This window comes from Folsomia candida, unplaced genomic scaffold (genome assembly GCF_002217175.1).
Source record: "Folsomia candida strain VU population unplaced genomic scaffold, ASM221717v1 Fcan01_Sc001, whole genome shotgun sequence".
NCBI lineage: Eukaryota > Metazoa > Arthropoda > Collembola > Entomobryomorpha > Isotomidae > Folsomia > Folsomia candida.
The window spans coordinates 3184286-3210210 of NW_019091193.1; the positions used below are offsets into that span (position 1 = coordinate 3184286).

The 25925-nt window shown below is 38.4% G+C and overlaps 3 protein-coding genes across 7 annotated transcripts; 1 reads left to right on the forward strand and 2 right to left on the reverse strand.

Annotated features, from left to right (window-relative positions):
• Positions 1 to 1866: 1866 nt before the first annotated feature.
• Positions 1867 to 6946, forward strand: LOC110847426 (zinc metalloproteinase-disintegrin-like brevilysin H2b). 5 transcript variants are annotated; one of them, XM_035846023.1, is made up of 14 exons: positions 1991 to 2139; positions 2518 to 2644; positions 3187 to 3254; positions 3324 to 3371; positions 3445 to 3618; positions 3913 to 3998; positions 4083 to 4219; positions 4398 to 4791; positions 4857 to 5081; positions 5155 to 5253; positions 5339 to 5498; positions 5772 to 5918; positions 6011 to 6183; positions 6260 to 6946. In XM_035846023.1, the coding sequence occupies exons 2-14, from the start codon at positions 2536 to 2538 to the stop codon at positions 6630 to 6632; spliced, it is 2193 nt and encodes a 730-aa protein (XP_035701916.1). In that variant the 5' UTR covers positions 1991 to 2139; positions 2518 to 2535; the 3' UTR covers positions 6633 to 6946. The 5 variants fall into 5 exon arrangements, with proteins under 5 accessions (XP_035701914.1, XP_035701916.1, XP_035701912.1 ...); XM_035846021.1 differs by lacking the exon at positions 1991 to 2139 and adding an exon at positions 1867 to 1915 and having other exon boundaries at positions 3187 to 3371; XM_035846019.1 differs by having other exon boundaries at positions 3187 to 3371.
• Positions 6947 to 17556: 10610 nt separating this feature from the next.
• On the reverse strand, positions 17557 to 18894 carry LOC110847773 (ATP-dependent DNA helicase PIF1-like). The gene is made up of 2 exons (XM_035846708.1): positions 18477 to 18894; positions 17557 to 18359 (listed from the first exon to the last, which is right to left on the reverse strand). The coding sequence occupies exons 1-2, from the start codon at positions 18892 to 18894 to the stop codon at positions 17557 to 17559; spliced, it is 1221 nt and encodes a 406-aa protein (XP_035702601.1).
• A 2999-nt stretch (positions 18895 to 21893) lies between these two features.
• Positions 21894 to 23620, reverse strand: LOC110847857. The gene is made up of 2 exons (XM_022094922.1): positions 22932 to 23620; positions 21894 to 22695 (listed from the first exon to the last, which is right to left on the reverse strand). Exons 1-2 carry the CDS (start codon positions 23618 to 23620, stop codon positions 21894 to 21896), a joined length of 1491 nt encoding a protein of 496 aa, XP_021950614.1.
• Between the last annotated feature and the right edge of the window lie 2305 nt (positions 23621 to 25925).

Sequence of the window (25925 nt, forward strand, 5' to 3'; positions counted from 1 at the left end):
TTTGATAGGAATCGAGCGTGCACGCGCTCTTCCCAACTTTTGCACGAAATTTTAAACTTTGTCCTAGAGATGCGAAATTTGGCATGCACATGCACCAACATATGCTACATCATTATATAACATCAATTCCCGTTCCGTTCGCTATAAATTTTTCAGGAAAAATCAAAAACCAAATTGAATACGGGTGACATTTGGTTTTTGATTTTTCCTGAAAAATTTATAGCGAACGGAACGGGAATTGATGTTATATTATGATGTAGCATATGTTGGTGCATGTGCATGCCAAATTTCGCATCTCTAGGACAAAGTTTAAAATTTCGTGCAAAAGTTGGGAAGAGCGCGTGCACGCTCGATTCCTATTAAAACAGGACTTTTTGGGCAGAAAGGTTATAAGCAATATGACTGTAATTTAAATAAAAGCAGGTGAAAGTTCTTTAACAGTTGCCCACAAAGTTAGATCAACAGATACGTCATAATTTTGTTGAATGGTAATGTTAGGGAAAACCTAACCAATTGTATTTGCAAGTAATCCCATTCTTTTTACGCTTGCGGCATATTCAAGACTGGTTTTAAAATGCAAAGTGACGAAGCTTATGCCATTTATAAAGTTCACAACTTTGTGAACAACAATCGGTTCGAGTTCGGACTTGACTAATGCAATATACGCACTACGAAGACCAGTGTGCATATCGTAGATAGTTTTTAGTATAAAAAGCACTTTTAATTGATTTGTCGACGTCACATGTTCCACCAATTTGCACTAAATTCTGACTGTCAATGTCTGGAAATCTTACCACCGCTATGTGGTGAACAACGCTAGAGCAAATTGGTGGGGTCGGGTTTGTGCTTGCCATTATTTTTTATATTTATCCGGCGAACTAAATGATGCTTATCTTATGTATGACCCGTTGGTTTTTGACACGTGTTGGCTATTTGTATTTGCTGGTAGTACTTGAGGGTCTCTCATTGGGGGTACTTAACATAGCAAAATCGTGGAATTTGTTGCAATAAGAGAATGAAATTGTAAATTTACATTAATACGCATGTTTCGTGTTGCTAAAAAATGATTCCAAGAGATTTGAAGGTGACTTCCAATAATGTGTTGAATTTAGCATATATACACATATATATAACCACCCCCTGGTTGGAGGTGACATATTACGCTTAAAGTGCTGCGTTTCACGTAGTTCGTGGGCATGCATGCATTCCCATTCGCGGTGAGGTAGGCGTCAGCAACCAATTATAACAAGATAACTTTTTTTCGCAGCGGGGAATATTTTTTTTAAATTTTTATAAAATTAAGTGTAGAATTATGAATTTTTTGCCCCGGTGCGCTTTTTTAAATTTTGAAATTTCACGAAAAAATCAGCAGAAAACGTACATTTTCAAAAAACCAGGGACGTATATGCCCATTCCTCTCACTGAAAAGGAATGGGTCTTCCCATCCAAGATTTTATTTTATTTATTTTCAAGTGAGGGACGTATATGCCCATTCCCCTCGCTCAAAATGAATGGGCCTTTCCGTCTTTTTAGGGATGGGAGTGCTCATAAAACTACTGGGTCCCCTCCGTCGACGTCTAGACTGACATACGTCCTTCTATTTACAGTGATGCATTGATCAAAACGGAAGGTTTGGCAATTGATTCATCGTCGCGAATTTATCGATTGTAAGGAACGCCATTGGTGGATGATTAGTTGTCTTAAAAAAATGTTTTGTAATTAGTCTGCAGACTACATGGTAGCGAGAAAATCTATAAACTTGTTTCACCGCGATGGTACTCAGATAGTACGATATATCACTAATATCACTGTCAACTGTTAGTTGGTCGATTATATTTACATATTTTCTTAAAAACGACCAGCCCGAAAGACTCTTGTTCTAAGAGGAAAGTAAACTTTCCTCTTAAGTGGTAAAGTAAGTGGTCACACGTCCTTGAATTTGCTAATGCAGGTTTTGCGAATGTCTATTTCTTGTCAATAAGATTCATAGAAAGCTTTTTTATTGGTCTGGGAGTGTGATTTGATGCTGAGAACAATGTGTTTGTCATATTACAAATTACATCGCAGCCATAGAAATAAGGATTGAATTGAACTGAATTATATAAGAGGAAACGAGCTGGTTATTACGTACCTATACAGGTACGTACATATTTAGGATATTACGTATGTACCTATTACGTACATAGTCAGTTTTATAAAAAAGTTTTCTAGTTAGTTTTGTGTATTTATGTGACACATTTGATACGCAGCATATGTAAATTTTTACTTGCTCGTCTCCGAATTAATTGATTTGCATTTTTGAGATGAGGTAGTTGTCAAGGTATATTTACATACGGGATATATTATTGAAATATTGGTTACATTATTTGTAATTTTACTTATCAAGAGATAGATATTTAATTTAATAGTACTTAATATTTTATTTTTTATTTTAGGAATTAAAATTAGACTTATATATCTATTAAATCACGATTGTATTATCAATAATTCATATGATTTTATATGTATCTAATCTAGTGTAAAAGAATCACTACGATGAGTCGTCTTTCATTTGGTGACAAATCTCCAGTGTGGATATGGAAGACGACAATCCCATGGCTTTTAGTTTTTGGTGGAATAATCTTCGTGAATTGCCATCATGATGGTAAGTTATATATGATATTTACACATGATATTTACTACTTATGATTAGGCGTACTTAAGCTAGTAAATATTGAAAATTAAACATGTCAACTAAACTCAGGAAGTTCTCTGGAATTTTGCAGATTGTGCAAATTGTTTTTTAGTAAAAAAAACATCCGAATTTGCTAGATTTACCTGACAAACACGCCGTACACGTTTGGTAGATAAATGGGTTACGAGTTTCGATTCGAAATAAAACATTATCATTAATACGTCAAGTATTGAATTTTAGTTCAAAATCGGCTACAAGTTGTTACTAACAACTTGTTAGTAAGCACTGGTTTCTGCACATTTATTGAACACTAAATAAATTTAAGGAATATTAACATTTGCAACATCGTACTTAACTTTGAAAATTTCAATATGATGTGATTTATTAAATTAAAATTTTACATCAAAAGTCAGATTATGTATTTACAAAAGTTAAATGTACAATTGATCAATATTTTTAAACTACTAAAAACTACTATTCTTAAATCCAATAAACTGAATTATGTATTAAAGGCGAAGGTGGAAAACAGCACTACCAAAGCGCTACTGGATTTTCGAAAGCGCGTCGGATTACGGGTCGAGTACTGCGAGAAGTTATGGCAGATCGGGACCCTAACGTCGTTGCTGATCCTATGTCTGTTTTTCCTCAGGTGCATCGAACATGGCGTCATGTCCCTGTCGAAAATTCTGCTCACCCCGTGAGTGAAAAATTGGCAGGATAATTCTTGAATTTGGAAATTTATTATTTATTTGTATTGCCAACTTATTTAGAACTGGAGAGACGGTCACTTAGAAAAGCTGAGACTGGAGCTTCCCTTAAATGAGTCGGACCCAATGCATCACACAGTTCTGCACCTGACCTTAAACAGGGGTCTACTCTCGTCCGGCTATTTCGAAAAGTTTCAAAAATCTGGGAACTACGTTGTGAATGTGCCGTCGTATGAGGTGAGAACCGAGGAGAAGAATGTTTTGACTAAAGAATGGACGATCTCACATAAACTTTTATGTACACATGTCACAAATTAAGAATATCAACATAATTTGCGAAATATTACGAAATTTGCAACATTTATAAATTTTTTGGGATAAATCGTGCAATTTTTATTCTCAAGCTAAAAAAAAATATTACGTGTAAACACCTACTTACTAATAGTATGTATGTGAAAAGTAGGCTGCAATACGAAATTGGTTTTGTATGTATGTACTCCGATATAAATACTATATAAATCGATTTTGTAGGAGGCAGAACTGTGCCATTATCAGGGCGTCGTGGAGGGTCGGCCGACTTCGCAGGTGGCCATTTCAACGTGTCATGGCGGAATTAGGTAATATTTACCGTGATTTAAAGGCTTACAAATTGTTCTAAGTTTATGAGATGATTTTCAAACATATGTACGAACTCAATTCAGAGGCGTCATATTTGATGAGGATGAACTCCACCATCTTGAACCTGTCGTGGCAGACAATAAATTGCAACCGGGCAGTAGTCACTCTTGGGATATGATCCATTACAAAGGGATCGACTTCAGAGGAAGATTATCGCCTGGTATGTATGTACATTTAGCTTACAACGCATTGTTTTAATTAATTATAGCACTCCGGTTTTGTTTTTTTTACATTTTTTTATGTTTTCATGCTAAAAATTTACAACTTAACTTAGCTATTTTGGTAGAATTTCAATACTACTGTTTCGCCCTTCTGATTACATTTTTTTCGAACGACAGTTTATGCCACTCTTAATCCTTCTACCTCGCCGAAAAATGTCTCCACGTCACCATCTCGTATAAAACGTCTTGCATCTGCCTCATCCAAATCTAACTTCCCCCCGGGTAACCCCCGATACGTTGAACTCGTCATGGTCGTCGATTTCGCCACGCACCGCCATCTCGGTGGGGACGAGAAAGCTTCCGTTCAACGGTGTAAAGACGTTGTCAACATTGTCAACGCGTTGTATAAACCGTTCAACATTTATGTCGCGTTGGTCGGCGTGGTCGTGTGGAATGAGAAGGACGAGATCCCCATTTCCCCCGATGGTGATGAGACCCTCTCGCAATTTCTTCTGTATCGACGAGAACACTTGGTCAAAGACCATCCCAACGACAATGTGCAATTGCTAACGTAATTTAAAATTATCTAGTTGTACATATAATTTTTGCAATATTTATGCATTTTTGATTTATTAGTGGGGTGGAGTTACAAGATGGCCAAATAGGAAAAGCCATGCTGAGCACGATGTGTACCTATAAATATTCCGGTGGCGTTAGTTCTGACCGCGGTATAAATTTGGTGGGGACCGTAGCCACGAGGGTGGCTCACATGATAGGTCATAACTTTGGACTGTCGCATGACCAGAAGGACTGTGACTGTCCGGCGGAAGATGAGAAATGCATAATGGACCCTTCAGCAAGGTCTTAAAAATACTTATCATCAGTTGTGTATGTAAATATATGTAAAGTTTCTCATCAAATTTGAAAATTTCAGCCCAATTTCAACCTCACATTGGAGTTCGTGCAGCATAATGGAGATGGCGAACGCGTTCGAGCACGGGATTGACCATTGTCTCAGAAATAAGCCGACCAGGTAAAATCTATTTCCACATCGGGAAATTTTCCGTAGACTGTATGATCATGTTCAACAACAGGTTATTAAATATATATGTATGTAGTCTATACAATGGTCCCACGTGCGGAAATGGCGTCACTGAACCGGGCGAAGAGTGTGATTGTGGACTTCCGGAATATTGTGACAATCCTTGTTGTGAAGCGTCCACTTGTCTATTTGCTGAAAATGCAACCTGTGCATCTGGATCTTGCTGTGATACGCTGGTGAGAGCGATAAAAATTTAGTGACAGCTAGGATAATACGCAACTCACGACATTTCGCTGAGATCCGAGGAGAGGGATAGTTCAATGTGTCATATGAGGGTGGTCAGACTACTCATTACGTAATAGAGACAGCTAGATCAGTGGAGGAAGCACATTAAAGGCTAATTGCAGACCTAAATATTTTAGTGTACATTAAATCATTACTATAAAACTGGCTAAGAAAAGAATACTCTACAGGGAAATTACTTTAATTCCTTCGAACCTCATTTCCAGACATGTAGCGTTAAAACGGGTGGAACACCTTGTCGCAAAACAAACGGGCGTTGCGATCTTCCCGAGTTTTGTACAGGAACATCGGAGTTTTGTCCGGAGGATGTAAAAATATTGGATGGGTTAGAGTGCGAGACGCCGAATGGAAAGGTACATACCTACATATACATACATGATACTAAGAAATACCGATGAGATAGCGATGCCATGATGTCAAACAAATTCGTCATTATTAATCGTAGGCGTTCTGCTACTCGGGCGAATGTCGGACTCATACCGACCAGTGTAAATTATTGTGGGGTCCGTCCGGCAATAAATCAAGCGACCTCTGCTACCAAAGGAACAGCAATGGGTCAAGGCTCGCTCATTGTGGGTACGACCAAGTCACGAAAACATATGCTAAATGCGCGACAGAGTGAGTGCCAAGGATTGCGAGAAATCTAATACATACACAAATTTTGCTCACATTTCTCAATGATTTCCCTCTTCAGGAACTCAAAATGTGGCATCCTCCATTGTCTAATGGACACTGACAGATTGGAATATAGTTACGAATCTGCCGCCATACTGGCCTCATTTTTTGTCAACGCAGGTGGAAGGATTTATCCGTGTCGCAGCGTCATTGTTGACGTCGGCCTGAGCGATATTTCTCCCGGAATGGTGCCGGATGGCGCATCTTGTGGACCAGGAAAGATGTGCGTGTCGCAAAAGTGTGTCGAGTCCAAGGTCGTGATGGGAGTGTTGGGGGACCTTTGTGGTGGTGGAGACTGTTCCGGTCATGGCGTCTGCGATTCGAACGGGCTCTGCCATTGTGATGATGGATATGAGGGAACATTATGCGAAGAGGGGGGTCATCCAACTTGACGGATAAATTGCCTATTTTTGCAATATTTAGTTACATATTATTAACACATTTATATATGTAAATAAATATAACAAATATACACATGTGTATATTTAAAAATACAACTCATATATGTATGCATGTATTCATACTGTAATGCAAATGTACATGAATGCATATATGTATGTACATAAGACACCAGTACAATTATGTAAGATGAAACATTATTCAACGACAAATGGGTATTGGACATTGATAGATTTTTTAATATGAAGGCTGCATCATTATACTTATGTACATACATACATACAATGTGTTTATGTATCAATTGAATTGGGTCCTTCCGAGAAAAATTTATGTCAATATGCATGATATGACGTTGTGTACATGGTGCTTATTTAGAAATGTATCTAACCTTTTAAGAACAAGGTGGAACGAAATAATTTGGTTCCAGAAAGTAATTATGTAGCACATGGACATTGATGCTATAAAATCAATAGTCTGTTAATCAGTCGGTTGGCCCTACCTACTTACATAATAAAGTCTAATCCTAATCCTAAAATTAATGGGCATACATATATGTACATAAATAAGTCAGTATGTTCGTATGCAGTTATGGATCCAATCAGGACCCAATGAACTTATCCCGACGAGCCAAGAACTGAAAGTTTTGTAGACAATGGGTAATCAAATATCTGTACACTTTAAGTCCAGATATGGCAAATTTTGTGGTGCTCAATTGGTAGAAAATATTTGTGCAGACACGGTACAGACAAACTAACGAAAATCTGCAGTATGCATGCAGCAGTATTAGATCTTTACATTATTTTCTTTGCACATCACATACAGATCTGATAACAACAGATCTGTACATGCGAACTAGCAAACATATTATGCAGACCAACATACACAAAAATGTTACTCGTCTATTGGTAAAGAATTTATTACACAATTTCTTTATTTATACTTCAAATACTAAATACTTTATACAAAATTTAAAATTAAATCATACACATGAGTAATTTCAACATATTATGAATTACACAAAACAATAGAATAAAAATACTGATCACTGTTATCAATTGGTAACAAAATACATTTTTTTTCTAAAGAGTCACTAGAAATATAACAATCCGAACCCAAATGAGAAACAAAGGAAATTCCAAGTTTTCTACTTGAACAAGGATAGAGTTTAACATCTTGAGGAGTTTTAAAGTAAAACCCTTTAAAATTTCCTGACTGTTGTTTACCGTCAGACAAAAGACAAATTCGGTTATCTTTTGTCATAAAACAGCGGTCAGCAATTCTTGACCCCACAGACCAACGTGGGCTAGGTTTCGGAATTGTTTGAGACAGAAATTGCTCTGATTCTCCTACTCGTTTGACAACTTGACTAAGGTGCTTTGATTTGGATCGTAACATGCTTTTAAGGGGCTGCATGAAATTTTCAAATTGAAAAGCACTAAAATTATCCAAAGGTCCATGCAGTTTGACCTCATCTGCCAAATGTAGTAAACTGTGTGTGTTGTACACCAAAAATTCAGCATAATACAGTTTAGGAAGGAGTTGTACAAACTTATTAATTAGTTCTTTTGCATATGAAACCCACTCTGGCTTATCCGAACAATTCGATACTAATATGTGCATGGCTGCATGGAAAAGCAAAAAATGTTCATACTTGTCTGTTGGAAGTACTTTTTTAAGCACGACAGGCCCTACGTATAGTAAAAATAGTCTAAACTCTGTGGCCTTCCAGTGTTTCAGTTCATAAATACTGCGACATTTTCTAGAAAATTCTGAAGGAATTCTGCATCTCAATCTCATTAATTGTTTTGTGACTAATTGCTTTTGAAGACTTGAAAATTTATGGGGTTTTTTTCCTTCAGTCCAAACAAGTAAAAGTTTCTTCATAGTCCCGAGCAAACACAAATGCATATAATCGAGAGGTATCTGGGAAATCATACCAAGGTTTAATAATTCCAAAGGGGAAGGGGGACCCTGCTTATGATGGCTTTCATACCATCGTTCTTTGAACGACTCGTCCGTGTAAGAATCACAAGCTGGCTTGATTGGATAAAGAATTCTGGAATATTTATAAGTTCCTCGACGATAGCATCGTTCACATCCGTAGTAGCCATTATGTCCGTTTATACGTTTAATAAAGCTACGGGCTGGTGCATCCGCTACAATACACCGCGTCCTGACCGAATAATTTACACCACGGGCACAAATTCCTTGGTGCTCTAAATCAACCATGTCTCGTACAAATGGACCTAAATAAGATTCTAGATTTTGTGGTTTCTGAGATCCGTAAAAAAGACTTATAATAAATACCCTACGAAGTAAATCCTGATCTACTGTTCCCAAAATGGGCCAAAATTGTTTGTTGGAGCTTTTTGAGATTGGCAAGCCATCTATTCCAATTTTAAGGCTTAAAAGATTAGGCACGTTTTGAAGTTGGGGCAAAGGAGAATGCGCAGAAAGCCTGATTCTATTATTCTCAATTGCTTTTAAAATATGGCTGCGAATACCAAAATGATAAAAGGAACCTCCTTCTATTTCTTGGATTTTTATCTTCCTTTTCGTTTTTAGCAGAGTTCGAGGATCTTTTGGGAATCCTTCATGTGGAAGCCAATTTCTTACTAAACTTAAAAGACTTTTCAAAGCGTCATGATTGATATTGAATTGGGTAGCCCAGTGGCCTAACTGAACTAATTTATTGGGTGTACCACTCAATTCATCAACTACTTTTGGCATGTTGTGATTTTCTACATATATAGTTAGCTGGACTGGGCTTTGGAAATTGCAATCACCATTTAAAATGAAATCTTCCGCTGAATCACATTCCAGATTTGCAGGTTGGATCGATGCATTTAGTTCAGTTCCCCGGATTCTCTTCAGCGCCGCCTGCACCCGCTTCTCCACTCGTCGCTTCTGTGTCCGGCGCGGTGTTAATTTCATTTTTCTTTTTTCGGGATTTGTCTCGTTCGGCTGACTGACGTAGCCAAGCTCCAATGTGATTGTTTATTTTAGAATCAGTAGCGTCGTCGTCGTCCTCGTTCCCACGTTTGACGGAATCTGAAAAATGGTAAGCAGAGTGATGGAGTCAGTAACACTAAAATGAAAAATGTAAATTACAAATGGAATTTAAAATATGAAAACACAAACCTCGGATTAATTTGGCAATCAATTTGTCTCCGAATGAGATTTTCCCGCTTTTGTTGGTTAAGCGAAGAGTAAGAGCAAGTTCATGAGATATCATCCACTGCAGCGTATTGTATACGCACTTTGTCACAGTTGCTCCTCCAATTTTTGATAAAACGGACACCTAAATTGTGTAGTCACATGAGTATTATGCTACAATTAGTGTTAATGTAAATAGAGTTTTTACCTCGTGGTTGTAGTTGGTCGGATCCCGCAACCAAACTTCCACTGATATTAGCTCGCCTTCGTCTTTGATTGGCCAACTCCAAGTATTTTTAGCGGAACAGGCTGCTCCTTGCTGTGAGTTTAGAGAATTCAGTACAATTTTCTCCAATTGGTGAATACGTTCAAGTAAAAGTTCTTGGTTTCGCAGAGATTCAACTTGAAATTCTAAAATGAGAATCATCATCAAATACTGCCATTAGTTTACTATAAATACGCAAATTACTTACTTCGAAATTCATTCAGTAATTCTGTGAGTCGTGGATCCGGTTCCACCTGCAGACAGTGGTACTCAAGATTGGTGGTGACCGAATTATTTTCTGCATTGGTGTCCACAAGATGATCAATTCCGGGATTAATTTCATCAACAGAAGGGTTAATTTCAGTTTGTACTAGTTTAAAAAACATATTTAATTCATATTTATTACATGCGAGTTTTTTATTCAAATGTTTGTGGTCATACCCCCAAATATTGGCTGAGCGGGGGCCAATGGCGCTGCGGCAATATTGAAATTTGTGGACGACGATCGCCCACGTTTAACTCCCTCTGCGTCGCTGGAGTCAATTGGCTTATTTTCCAGTAGCCTTTTTAGTTTCGCCACAGTTTCCTTCGAAAGTTTCTGCGGGAGTGTTAAAATAACTTTATAGACCTTTCTTGAACTCGCCAAAGCATTGCAACTGAATCTTGAAAATTGAAGAATTAAGTTGGGATAACTTACTCGAAGTTTTGACGCAAGTCACTTCCAGATTAGTCCACCCGTCCTTTGGAAGAGAATCTTTATTTGATTGTAGCTTATAAAAATCCTTTGGCGGTGGATCAGGATAGGGACACAAATCAATTCCGCCAATGCTAGAAATCCAATTGGTGGGGACTACACTTAGACCCAAATCAATCTTGAATTCAACCACGGTAAAAATTTTCTTATTAATTGACATTGCAGAAATTGATTGGACGACGGGAGGAAGTAGAGAGAAAACGCATTGCTGTTCAGTTGGCACAAGCCAGACGAGTGATGTGGGTATCGTGTTACAAATGGCGGTTGGTTCGCAAATCTGAGGGTGCAAATGAGACACAGATTGGGCACTCTGTGATCTGTGTTACACACTGAAAGTTTATCTGTACAAAATTTGCACCAATTGGACAAATGCAATTAGACAGACTCTGGTAAAATAACATTGACACTAAATGTTTAACTATTTGATACACGTATATCTGTGTTCGATTGGTAGTCCGTGTTGGGAGCAGATACGTTACAGATTCCGAGCAGATCTTTTTTTGATGTCATTTGGGTAAAAGTTGCCTACACTATGGTTACAGACTAGCTGTTGCGGTGAAATGTGCACAAAATCTGCAAAAACTTTCAGTCGGATCTGCAGAAGATCTGCATAGAGGCTCGTCGGGATGTAAGTATGCACTTGCATGTCTGACATTATATAATTGCCAATTACTGGAAACAATTTAGCGAACACTTTTCGTCTAGACGGCATTACCAAACGTATTTATTATTCCGCCCCATTTTCAGCATTGCATTACCCTACATATATGTATACATATTGCAGTAAATTGGTTTCTGTTAGTTAATATTTATAACATATCCATTAATTATTAAAAACTTACAAATTAAAGCACACACCACAATTATGTTGCAAAACATGCGTATGTATGTACATATATTTTATTTTTCTGCAACGATCCCTATTAATATTTCCCATGGAAAAACGTACTTTTGCAAGCACTCCTCATTACCCACATAAAAATTACCACCACAATTATTAAAAATCGAATTGTAACATGATCAACAAATATGTGGAAATAACCGAGAAAAACGTTAACATTGTGGATTTCCTAATTATGAAGAAATCTCCACACTTCACCCCAAACGGGACGCACGAGGCAAGTCGGAACTTTAACAACTTAAAGTATTTCTTATTACTCGTCACCTCCGTGAGGAACAAATCCTCCTGCGAGTAGGCCATCCCTGCCGTCCAAGACTCGATGAAAACGATCGACTTATCATAAACGGATCCCATCCCGGGAAAAAGCCGACACAGAATGATAATCCAAGTCACAAAGATAAAAATATACATCAACAAGCTAAGTTTCGGTACGACCGTCCAATACTGCAGGGGCGTATAGGCAATTATACACCCGAGAAATAAATACCCTCCAAACTGCGAAAACACAATCCATGCAAACATTTCATTATCGGCGTCCATTAATTTGCTCAATTTTTCAAAGTATCTCAAACTTTTGTCCAATTCGGAGAGAAATTGTTGATTCGAGTACATTTTTGGGGCACCGTGAAACGAAATTATGTCGAGACATCCGTCCAACACCCGGGAGAAGTTGAGCGATCCAATGATTAGGTGGACCGCGTAGCCCCACGCGTACATGTGCAGGATGATTTGGACGATGAAGGAAATGACGAGCATGTCGACACGATCGGTCCCTTCGGGCATAAGGTTGTAGATAAAGGCGGGGAATCTGGGCTCGTCGATTTGCTTCAGGGTCATCACGATGATGCCGATGATGGTGAGGATGATGACGAGGCGGGTGCGTTCGGCGAATTTTTGACGGTGATTTAAACTCGTGGTGATAACGTGGGCGTCAAAGTTGTAGGATTCTGGGGATGAAATGAATCATTTAAATTTTGACAAAGTAATGACCATAATTTGTGATTTGATGAAATTTTCAGTGTTTCGTTTCTCGAGGGTTTGCTACATTTATTGGATTGTAGAGCAAGAAACGCAGGAAATGCAAGTGCAAGAAAGTGCAGGAAATATGTGCCATCTAGCGACGCGTCCTGAGAACTATTGTGGTGCGAAGTAGTTTCTTGCCCTTGCATTTCATTCAGGTCAAAATAGCTCCAATTTCGGCTCCAAACAGAATTTCTTTCAAGTGAGTCGAAATTCTGAATGTGATATTGTAGAATTCTATATAATCCTGCCACCATTAAAAATTTGATTAACACCACTCACCATAAATTTCTGCCTCCAAATCGTTCGCGTTGGTAATTTGAGCACAAATCTTTTCCCCGTGAAACCAGTATTTCACACCAATAATCAGCCCAAGCACTGACGTTCCTGGCCACAACATGAGACTAAACAGCATAACCGGGGACGAATGCAAAATCCAATATCGTATGAATTGACCCGACTGAAAAATTGTCCGAATTATCCACAAAATCAGAACCATTTTGTTCAAAAAGACGAAAGGTCCACCCTTCTCGGTTCCAACCTCGGCCAAAATCTTTTCCTCCCCCGGGGGAGAATTTTCTCCAGGAATGTGAAACTTTAAAGCGTACGGATAAATTCCCACGTATTTCAAAAATTTTAAAAATGGCACATTCGTCGCGTACGAGGTCGGATAATATGGCGCTTTCGTCATGGTATCTTTCACCTTCATGATGGAAATGGATAAATGGAATGTAGGCTACGATGCGAGCATGGTGACACTAATGAGGCGAGTGATGCTGATTAATTGAATGTGCACTCCAATTGGACCTGGACTTGACCCGGTTGGACTTTGCTACAAGTGGGACTAATTAATTGTGAGGTGGATAAGTACATACATAAGTCGGGATGATTGGCAGATCAATATTTGGCTAAAGTAGAAAGAAATAGAACACGCGACACAAAAGTGGAGAAAGAGTTGTGTAAGAAGATTTCAGTTGGATGGGGGCACAAATGAGACACTAATTAAGACTGGGTCCATATGTATGTACACATCAGTGGAGAAAGTGATGGAAGGATTTTTATTTGAGGAGGATTCCAAGTGTAAATAAACCGTAGTAACGTTAGAAGTAGCTCACCCTGGAATAATGATAAGGAGTTAGTTTTGCACCAAAGGTGCAAAATAAGCGGATAAAATGGATGAATAATTTTCATATAATTTTGCACCAATGGTACAGAATAAACGAGGAATAACAGAAATTTGAGAAAATGTTGCACCAATGGTGCAGCCGAAATGGTTAAAATTGGGACTAAATTTTGACACTATTTCAAGGTTAAGTTAAGTCAGCCAAAGCTAACTAAAACTTTCAGTTAATCCTAACCATTGGTGCGGAATACATCGATTCCTCCAATTATTTCGCACCATTTTGCGTTAACGATTGTTTGATACCAATTGTGCTACAAATTAGAGTTAAAATGGTTGTGGGACTTATTAATTAGCATCAATTGATTCAAAAAACTCGTGAACAGACAGACAGACGGACAGACAGACGGACAGACGGACAAGAGGAATTCAATACGGCATTTATAAAACCACTCCCACCCCCACCCAAATCCACCCCCACCCCCACCCCTTTATTTATTGTTTGATGATCCAACATTCCGAAATACGTCAGTAACTTACACAACACAAAATTTGACCAAGCTAAGGTTGCTTGGGAATTCCAAGTTGGGATGCAAAAGCCAAATATAAATGTCCTAAGAAGTAGTAACGCAATTTCGGGTATAAGGAAAAACTGTATTATCGTTTCTTAAACCTGTAGTGGGTATACATAAATTCTGCCAATTCCATCTTTGCAAAATGACATAGTTATTAATAGTGTCCCGATTTGATGCTGGAATTTATTTTACACAGACTAGCTAAATAAGTACATAATATCTCACATCAAATGCCGACCGGATCCTGCATCCTCGCCTTGAACGAATATGCTTCGCTGTATCAAAGCATTGGGAAGACACCGATCATGTGGAACGTACAGAAGAAGAAATTCATTTACCGAATTAATCACAGAGAATTACGGTTGTGGTATTTACACAGAATATAGATTCTACCAGAAGAATCGATCTTATGTATTCGAGTGACGCTTATGGAAGAACGGGGAGAGCCAACCAAATAACTCGGTGTACATTTGGCCCACCTGGGGGATGGCACCTCCGCATCATCATCATCACCACATTTCCTGGCATCAAGAAATGATGATGAAAGCACATAGGTGGCGGTGGCACCCCCATTTGTGCACCAGAACACACCCTCGTAGAGCATCAAATTTGTGGAGACGCAGCTCAGAATGGTGTGTTCTGGTGCACAAATGGGGGTGCCAACGCCACCTATGTGCTTTCATCATCATTGTTTGATGCCAGGAGATGTGGTGATGATGATGATGCGGAGGTGCCATCCCCCAGGTGGGCCAAATGTACACCGAGTTATTTGGTTGGCTCCCCCCGTTCTTCCATAAGCCTCATTCGAATACATAAGATCGATTCTTCTAGTAGAATCTATATTCTGTGTGGTATTTAAATATGTCAGTCATACTGCTTGGAGCTCTGTGTTGTTGTTTCACTTGTCTGAGGGAGATTTTCGTAAAAGTGACCAATATCCCGGCGTATGTTTTAGTCATCCAGATATTCTTGGGAATAATTGGCGTGCTGGGCTGCGGGGCCGGGCTGAAGATTTTCATGTACGGACAGGATGGAGTTACGGCATGGGAAAATTTGAGCATTATAGAATCGGTCATACTCCAAGGTACATAAATTTCGTATAACTTGCCCCTTATTAAGTAATGCCTAATCGTAAGCTCATGACTCATTTATTACATACATTTACATATGTACATTAATCTCTTTTTCATACATAAATATGTGTATGCATATTTATTTTTTTCTTTACGTGTAACAACTTAAGCAGATGAGTGTTCCTTACATATATATATATGTTTATTTCTATTGTTGTACATTTTGGTAATTTTTTAAAAATAAAAACACAATTCAGTAATTTTTATCAAATTTTAAATACCTTTAATTTTAATTAAATTTTCTATCATGGAAATTGTTGTCGCCTTATCGATTATCCATATACCTATAAACACTTATATATGGATAAATATATATCTAACGATGTTTTCTCGGAGTTACACCCTCTACATAAATATCCAACTCTGTGACTCCTATACCTAAATAAATTTTGGACATACAATTTTTAATCTGCATGATCTAAATGAAACTCATTAATTTCATTGCAGCATCGAGGGTGGAGACGAAGAAACCCGATTTGTTGGAGGTTTTCACGCGTATTTCTGTCTTGGTCATCAGAGTTCTTCCCATTTGTGGCGTCTTCACTTGTTTCTTAGGAACCCGCTTCGATTTGGATGCTTACTTTTACGCTCTTAAAGCGTTAATGCCGGACAAAATGTTTCAAAACCATTCATTCAAGATTTTCACCCTGCGCAGTATTTTCTGCACGATTTGCGTCCTTTAGTTTCTCAGAATCGGAACCCTCATGTTCGTTTGGGTCAATGCTATTGTGCATTTCATATTTTTTCTTATGGGACAACTGCGATATGGAAAACTCTCCTTCGGATTGAAGTGGCGAGTTTATCAAATGTTACACATTTTGCATGCATCTGTTCATGAGATAAGTGATATCGCCGTTAGTGCTTTGCTAACATCGCTAATGGGGTTGGCCATTATCACGTTCTACTTGTCCTTTTCAGCCTACGCCTTAATTCCGATTGCAGTATATTGTATATTTCCTTCCTTAGCATTGGGCATTGTCAGTGTGCTGCAAGTTCTCGTAACGCCTTTCATCTACCAGTACGAGGAGTCGGCTGAGATCATTCAAAAATTGAAAATTGTCCCCGTAAAAATCCGTCATTATCGCAATCTAAGGAGGTTTGTGAGAATGAGGATAAACGTAATGCGTCCATTTACCCTTTACGCAGGAGCTTTCGATTATCGGTTCATCATATTGAGAAAATGTACTAAAATTACGATTATTGAGAAGATCGCTTATTTTACGATTACGGCACTCTTAGCGCACCGATAATTAATACGTACAGAGGGTGAGCATTAAAGAACAGTATTGTTAGGTGAGATTTCGAATTAGGTATGCATACATAAATAATTACTTAAACATGTACCTATGTATGCTAGTCAGGTCATATCACTGACATATATGGGCAGCATGTGGTTATTACGTGGGAAAATTTGAACATTATGGAAAAGGCCATAGTCCAAGGTGCGTACATACACTAGTAATATGAACTCAGTTTTTCTTTTCCATCCCGCGCTGGTATCCTTCCCATACTATTAGCATGGTAGGGATACGAAGCGGGAATCAAATTTTTGGTGAAATAATTCTGAGTAAGTAGTACTTATGTATACTTTCCCATAAATATGTTACATTTTAATAAGGTTCTTAGGGAAATATTTAGTTTAATATTTAATTTTCCTTAAGTATAGAAATTTAAATAGTTGATCGTTTCTTACATACAAACATATATGTATATATGTACATGTGTAGTTTCCTAAACGTACAGATACATATACTACTAGCGTATAGCCCGTCCAAGGACGGGTCCTAGGATGTATCTATATACATAAAACGTCTTTGCTGTCGGTATTATTTCATAAGTAATTTTTGCAGAAGCGTTTGCAGGATATCATATCCTCCCAGGGCAGGGGACGTGGACCCCCTTCTGCGTGCTGCCCCACAGGCTTTCTTTGTTTTATTAAGAAAGCACGGACGGTACATTTGTCTGAGCCACCGCTAGCTCAAATTGACTTGAATTATTGACAATCCGGGTCTAATTGCTTTGCAAATATATCTTCATACACCACATTTTTGGTAAAAACTCTATCCGAGCCCTCAATTAATTTTCCCTGTTCTGGACCGTCTATTATCTTAATTTTTGCATCTGCAAAGCGTCGCACTCTTGATAAGGCAACATATAATTGACTATGGCTAAAAACTGGTTCAGGGAGATATACTCCGACCTTCTCCAAAGTTTGCCCTTGAGATTTATTAATTGTCATTGCAAACGGCAATTTAATTGGGAACTGCCTTCTTCGTAAAACGAATGGAAAATCTGCGTTTGCAGTGGACAAATCAATTCTTGGAATGAATACAATTTGTTGCTGTGCAGACCCTGTAAGCACCTTTGCAATTATTAAATTGGGCTTCAAGTCTTCAACAATTAGACGGGTGCCATTACACAGTCCTCGCTTCGTATTTAAGTTTCTAAGAAGCATAATATTGCTGCCCTTTTTAAGATTTAACTTGTGGACAGGCATTCCAGATGGCGTTAAACCATTTAGGAATTCAACAGGATAATGTTGTCTATCCTCTGCATTTTCATCATCCACGGAATCAGTACTGAAATAAGTCACCGAATTTCCTTCAAGAATATTTAAAACATCGTCATTTATTTTGTCAACGGCCGTATTTTTTTGACACAAAATTGCCATTTTTGAAAAGTTGGCAACATTGGCAACCGTAAGACGTTCTCCGTATATTTCATAAATTATTGACTCCCGACAAATAAGTTGTTCTGGGATTTCAATTGTATCTTTAGGGAGGCCGAGAGGAGTTTCTAATGTTCAATTTCCCAATTTTAGTAGCCAATCACTATAGCTTTTGTCTACAGACCTTACATTACTAAGTAAGTGTAGAATTTTGACTTTTCGCCATAAGCTGTTAAATTTCAAACTCGCTTCTACAATGGCAGATCTACTTGCATGAGGAACTACAGGTAACGTTTGTCTAAAATCTCCTCCTAATAGTAAGACTTTACCGCCAAGTGGCTTTTGATTATCCATCACTTCTTTAAGAAATTTATCCACTGCTACTAATGCAAGACTTGGAGCCATTGTAGCTTCATCCCAGATGAACAATTTTGCTTGTCTAAATAGCTCAGCATCTGCTGATTTCGATCGAATTGGCGATGTTGTTGTGTCATCTATAGGAATGCGGAATTTAAACTGCGAATGGTAAGTGCGTCCACCATCAAGCAAATTGGCTGCAATTCCGGTTGATGCCATAGGTAATGCAATATTTCCTTCGCCACCCACTGTGGAAAGTATGGTCTTGTACACGTGTGTTTTCCCACTTCCACCAACTCCATCCATAAAGAATATTCTGTGTGGAAGGTTAGCATTTTCGGCAGCATTTAATACTGTCTCGAAAGCATTTCGTTGCTCACAGTTAAGAGTACGTGGGTGTTTTATTATTGATTTTCAAAATGTATGTTCCGCACTGTTTCTGACCAAAATTTAGATGAAATAACAAACTTCAAATACATTTAGGAAGTCGTGATTTTTTTCAGCTAAATCGGTTAAAAGGAACACCCACAATAAATCATCCAAATTTACCTCGAAAATATGCAAAAATTTACGACTTGATTCCATTATCATCCCAAAATCGTTTCCCCTTGATGCTTTTCTTCAACGTTTGAAATAGATAATAATCACTAAGGGTCAAGCCTGGACTGTACAGTAGGTGGTTTATAACGGCGAAGCAATTGTCGTCTACAGCAGCCCTCACAAAATGCCAGGTATGAAGTGGTGCGTGCAAAAAATGCACCACCTCTATTTTTTGACCCCACGTTTCTTTTCAACCGCAGCACACAGCGCCTTCGGGGTTCCCGCATACGCAGTCTCATTTATCGCAGTATTTCTAGCAATAAATTTGATAATCAGAGGACCTTTTGTATCTTTGAAACTGGTCATCCTCAATTTTTTGGCAGATTTTTGCACTTTTGCTTTCATGGGCGGTGGCGACACCCCATACTTCCAGTGCATGAATTATTGTTTGGTCTCCGGGTCATAATAGTAAACCCAAGTATCATACCTAACTACTAAAATATGAAGCAGGTTCCACCTTTCATTCAAAAGGTCAAAATTAGCATTACAAAGTCGATTTCGATCTTTTTTTGAGATGCCGAAAGCAATTTTGGTACGTAACGGACGGAAACCATTTTCATACCTAAATGTTCAGTTAAAATGGGACAAATTGTTGGTTTTGGAACACCCGTCTCATCTGCTAAATAGGACAGTTTCAACCGCGGATCTCTCATTATTCGTTCCTCTAGTTTCCGGAGCCTTTCTATGGAAGAAACAGATTTTGGGCGCCCTAGCGGCTTTTTGTCCGAGACCTCTTTTCGCCATCATTTGAAATTATTGACCCAATTGAGTTTATGTTTTGTGTTTAGCAGTTTTTATCGTAAACTTTAAGCATTCGATCATAAGTCTGCGACACGTATTGCCCCTCCACCATTAAAAATTAAATCACACTACGGTATTTAATTTGCAAATCTGACATTTTTTTCGAGGTAAAGTTTGCTGATTTATTGCTAGTGTTTATGTTAACCGATTTAACTGAAAAAAATCACGACTTCCTAAATGTATTTGAAGTTTGTTATTTCATCTAAATTTTGGTCAGAAACAGTGCAGAACATACCTTTTGAAAATCAATAATAAAACACCTACGTATCTTTCAATGCGTCACCTTTCTGTTTCTCTGCAAGTACATCAAAATACTCTTCTGCAGCAGCACGCATGTTGGCTGGTGGAGACGGCAAGCCAAAGTCTTCGCATTTCTTGTAGCTCAAGATAAGAATTGCTTGAATTTCTACTAAAGCAAGATTTGTACAATGCGGGCAATTATCTGTGTGATTGTGCCTTGACTCTCTTGCAAAATCTTCATACAAATCAGCTTTGTATTTTTCGAAAAGTTCCAAAGCGTTAGGAGGAACTGCAAACACGCAGATATACGCAAATAAGTCTCTCATTTGCCGAGGCATTTTCCAAATTGCTGCATCGGTTAATGCAAAGTCCCAAGTAGCATCATCACTAAATATGCCACTTCTTTGGGCTGCTTCTTTGAAGGTTGGATAGATTACATCTTCTACAGTTCTAAGATCTTCAAAGGAAGTAGCCCCTCGCTTATGAAGCAATAGTAGTCTAAGGCAATATTTTTCTGCGTCGGTAGATAAATTAACAGGATACATTCTACCGATTGTATTATTTGTCTCTCTTTGACGTGGTTTCCAGACTCCACTTACTTTATTAAAGACATAATGTTCGGGGATATCGGCATATAAGTGAGGCCTTGCACCTTCATCTGTATCGTTTAATTTAAACCAAGCCGTCAGCATTGTCTTTTGATCCGGCTCTTTCGGCCGCAGCTTGCACATCATTTGGTTTGAAATACACATTTTGTTCATTCGGAAGATGTACTGGCAGTCTATAGATTGTATGTGACTGCTCATGCATAGAATTGCCAAACAGTCGCCAAGCAGCTTCTGGAGCACTTATGTACCTTGAGTCCATAAAAGTTTTAATTTCATCATGATTAAGGACATCTTGTTCAGAGATAGCAATATTTGCACAGTCATGTCCTTTATACACGTATTTAAAAAGGTACTTGACACTTTTTACAGATGCACAGCTTTCTACATTAATGTGACAATTATATTTCAAGCTCAAGTATGGATTATAAGGGACAATCCAAGAGTTGTCAATCTGTCTGCCATTTATATCATTTTGGCCAGTATTTCGTCTGCGATATTTGGGATAACCATACATGGTGAGTTTAGATTTGCCGAACCACATGGGCCGTGTACCATATGCTTTGTTACAACTGCATGTAACCGAGGATATTCATTAATATCTGGTATTTCAGCGGATATAAGCTGATTAAGTTTTTCGGCATCCACAGGACCGTCATTTTTAACCATTAAAAGAATGTGGGCATGCGGAAGTCCCCTCTTTTGAAATTCAATTACATGGACTTTTGCTGTTAAAATGCCCAGTATTTGTTTTTTGGAAATATCATCCAACAATTCTTTTAGCTTTAGGTTTAAGACCCGAGTTACTAAATCGGGTCTAAATTCAGCTTTCTGGCCATATTGAAGGTTATCTGTAATTTCGGGCCATTTTTGATTACATGTCATAGTTACAAAAAAGTCGGGCTTTCCAAATTTCCTGACAATTGCCATAGCGTCTTGGTAATTTTGTGCCATATTTCTTGGGCTTCCTATGAAAGAAGAAGGCAATATAACCGCTCTTCCAGGTATTAGCACTTGGTCATTGGCTGCAGTTTGTATATAATCGATTAGGCCAGCATATTATTCAGCCCGTAAAGTGCCCTGGTTTTGTCGGCAGAAATTTAATCTGTTTGCCTCAGTTTTTACGTAGGCATCTACAAAGTATTGCTGAGTCAGCTTTCCTGCACACAGAAATGGGTTTAGCTCGTCACGAATTGATAGACGGTACCCATAATACTGCATTTGAGTAATTCGTGTTCTTGGATTAGCAAAGGGTTGTCTCATATTTGCCAATGATGGGGGCCGATTTAGCTTCAGATCAATTCCCCAACTTTGATCCCCATATGGAAATAATAATGGATATACCATTGGTTCCAAATTGGGATCCAATATATTTATCCTTTCTGTTCTCTTAGGATTTAAATCATTTTCATTGGGTCTACAATGGATGAGAATGTCTCTTTCAAGTGGAGGTTCGCCATCAGCGTTTTGGAATAGTACTGCAACTTCATTTACTAGTGGTGCATTATAACGTCTTTGATCAGAATTACGATCTTGAACAATAGCCATAGCTACAGTCGCTGGTTCTACTCCATTAAGTGTAGCTTCTGCTAAACACTCTTTTTCAACTTCGTAAAGCATTTTAAATGCTTTAGCAAAAGGATTATTTTGAGCCATGAAAGAGCTCAACTCTCGCATAATTTCAGCATTACAATGCGCATTTTCACGAATCATCATTCTTTGATCACATGCCTCATCCGGGTCAAGAATATAAAGTTGGGCACATTTTCTTTGGTCCCCATTTGTTGGATGAAGGGATCCAGTTCTGTGGTAAATTTGACCAGGGGCGATGTTTGCTCCCATTGAGGCAAAAGCCAATGCACTGTTTATTGAACGAATGTTCTCAAAAAAATTATTTGAATATTCATGCTCTTTTTCATTAATTTTTCTATATTCGGGGCTAATTTAATAGGAGGAAGAACAACCTTTCCTTTTTGACAGCATTGTGTAAATTTTTTGTCTTGTGGCCGTTCCTTTAAAAAATGTTTTGCACCACAGAAAGAACATGGAACATTTAATTCGCCACAGGTGTGCTGCTGTATGTCGGCTTCATTAAACCTATTAATTGATGCCGCATGAATGGTCTGATTTAGATTTCTAAGCCTCGTTGCGGCTCTTGAAGTTGATGCAGCCGCAACATTTGCACGCCTTTGTTCAATACGTTGAGGGGTTGCCATATTTGCAGCTCTATGTCTTTTGTTCTTTGAGTTCCGTTGCAGTTCAACGGAACGTTGTTCTTCAGAGAGACTTGCAACTCGGTTTCGCTCAATTTCTGCATGTCTTACTCGTTCAAGGGAACGTTGTTCTTCAGAGAGACTTGCAACTCGATTTCGTTCAATTTCTGCATGCCTTTCTCGCTCAATGGAACACTGTTCTTCAGAGCGACTTGCAACTCGGTTTCGTTCAATTTCTGCACGTCTTTCTCGTTCAATGGAACGTTTTTCTTCGGAGAGATTTGCAACTCGATTTCGTTCAATCTCTGCATGTCTTTCTCGTTCAAGGGAACGCTGTTCTTCAGAGAGACTTGCAACTCGGTTTCGTTCAATTTCTGCACGTCTTTCTCGTTCAATGGAACGTTCTTCCGCAGAGAGATTTGCAATTCGGTTTCTCTTATTTTCTGCATTTCTTTCGCGTTCTTCTAAACGTTGTTCTTCAGAACGGTTTGCACGGCGCATGCGCATATTTTCAGCATGTTGCCTTTTTCTTTCAGCATCTCCTTCGGCAGTCCTTTGTCTCTTTGGGGGCATTATTCAGTTTAATATAATTTGTCGCAGCACGCTGTTGTTTATGACGGCACACTACGCTATGCTTTGTTACGGTACCCTGCACTGTGGCCTATATTACGGCACTTTGGCCTTTATTACGGCACTTTGGCCTTTATTACGGCACTTTGGCCTTTATTACGGCACTTTGGCCTTTATTACGGCACTTTGGCCTTTAATACGGCACTTTGGCCTTTAATACGGCACTTTGGACGTTAATACGGCACTTTGGCCTTTAATACGGCACTTTGGCCTTTAATACGGCACTTTGGCCTTTAATACGGCACTTTGGCCTTTGATACGGCGCTTTGGCCTTTATCCGCGTGAAAGATACTACCCCGTAGGATAATGTAGTTGTATATTGTGTATGTAAATATGTCTATGTATGTATGTATGTATGTATGTATGTATGTAGTAAATATGTACGTTTGTTTACGTACGTACGTGCGCAATGTAATGTATGTGTAATATGTAATTATTTATATTGTTATGGGTGGTGGTTTTAAGTGGGAGGAGGAGGTGAAACTTGGAGGATTTGTGGAAAAATGTGTTGTTGTCGGTCTGCTCATCAGATCCGACTGAGCGAGAAGAAGAGAGTATCGCGGTGGATACAGTCAATAGTGAGACGGAGTGAGAGTGGGGCAGCTTGCATCGCATCACTCCTCGGTCAGTCAGGCAGGCAGCGACTTAACACTAACGCTTTATGGAAGTTAGATAGGCGTGTCACCTCATTTGCATAAATCTCACTATGCGCATTTTCGGCGATACGGGTTTCCCATGTTAAATAAAATCTATGCCTCTTGCGACTGCGTCAAAATATGCGAATGAGGTGACCAGCTACGTATGTATATATGTACATTAGACGGGACACATACATAAATTTCTGTCACGTTGCACTTTTTAATCTGATTGTTCGGAATTATATAAATAAAATCATTACATTTAATTTCATTGCAGAATTGAAGGTGGAAACCAAGAAACCCGCTTTGTTTGAGGTTTTCACCCGCATTTTTGTCTTGATCATTCATTACGCATCTTCCCACTTGGGTTATTCCCATATGTTTCCTAGCAACTTCTTCAAGTTGGATCCTTATTTATACGTTCTTCCAGTGTTTATACAGCCACAAATTTTGTGAAACCATTCATTCAAGATTTTCACACTGCGCTATATTTTTACCATAATCGGCGTTCTTGAAATGACCAAAATCGGAGCTTTCATGATCGTTTGGGTCAACGCTATGGTGGATTTCATCTTTTTCCTGATGGGTCAACTGAGACATGGAAAACTCTCTTTCGGATTGACGTGGCGACTTTACGACATGCTACACATTCTGCTTGCATCTGTTCATGAGATAAGTGACATCGCCGTTGGTGCTATACTAACATCGTTAATGGGGTCGGCCATTATCACGTTCTACTTGTCACTTTCAGCCTACGCCTTAATTCCGATTGCAGTGTATTGGATATTTCCTTTCTTTGCAATTGGCATTGTTTGCGTGCTACAAATTCTCGTAACGCCCTTCATCTATCAGTACGAGGAGTCGGCCGAGATCATTCAGAAATTGAAAATGGTCCCCGTAAAAATCCGTCATTATCGCAATCTAAGGAGGTTTATGAGAATGAGGATAAACGTAATGCGTCCGTTCACCCTTTACGCAGGGGCTTTTGATTATCGGTTCGTCAAATTGAGGAAATGTACTAAAATTACGATCACTGAAAAATGTCAAAACTTGTCAAAGGCATGTACATCAAACTGAAATAACCAATAAAAATGACCCAAATTCATTCTGCCAATGTTACGAAAACTTTTCTTTCCATAACAAGCAAACATTAAAGTTGAAATTGTGAATTTGACAATGATACATATGTAAATTGTATAAATAAGGGATGTTGAAGAATTAAAAATGTTGAAGAATTTTTCATTCCAAAAAGAGCAAGACAAATTATTAATTAAGGAAACTGTGATGTTTTGTATTGGCTGAAGCCGTTCCCTTTAAATATTTATGCATGAGTTTGGAGTCGCTGTATATGCATGTAAATATATATCCGTTTAGAATTATATAAACGAAATACATGTTTATATATACTTCAAATTCATAACTATACGAAATACGAAAGCTAAAGAACCAATTACTTATGTAAATCATATTAGCATAATCTGTTTAAAATTATTCGATTCCCTTATTTTTGCTCTATTTATGTAAGTTACATTTAAGTGACGAATGTGGACTACGGAACTATTTTTAGCGGACATCGATTTTCCATAAGAAATCTACTAAAAATTTTCTTA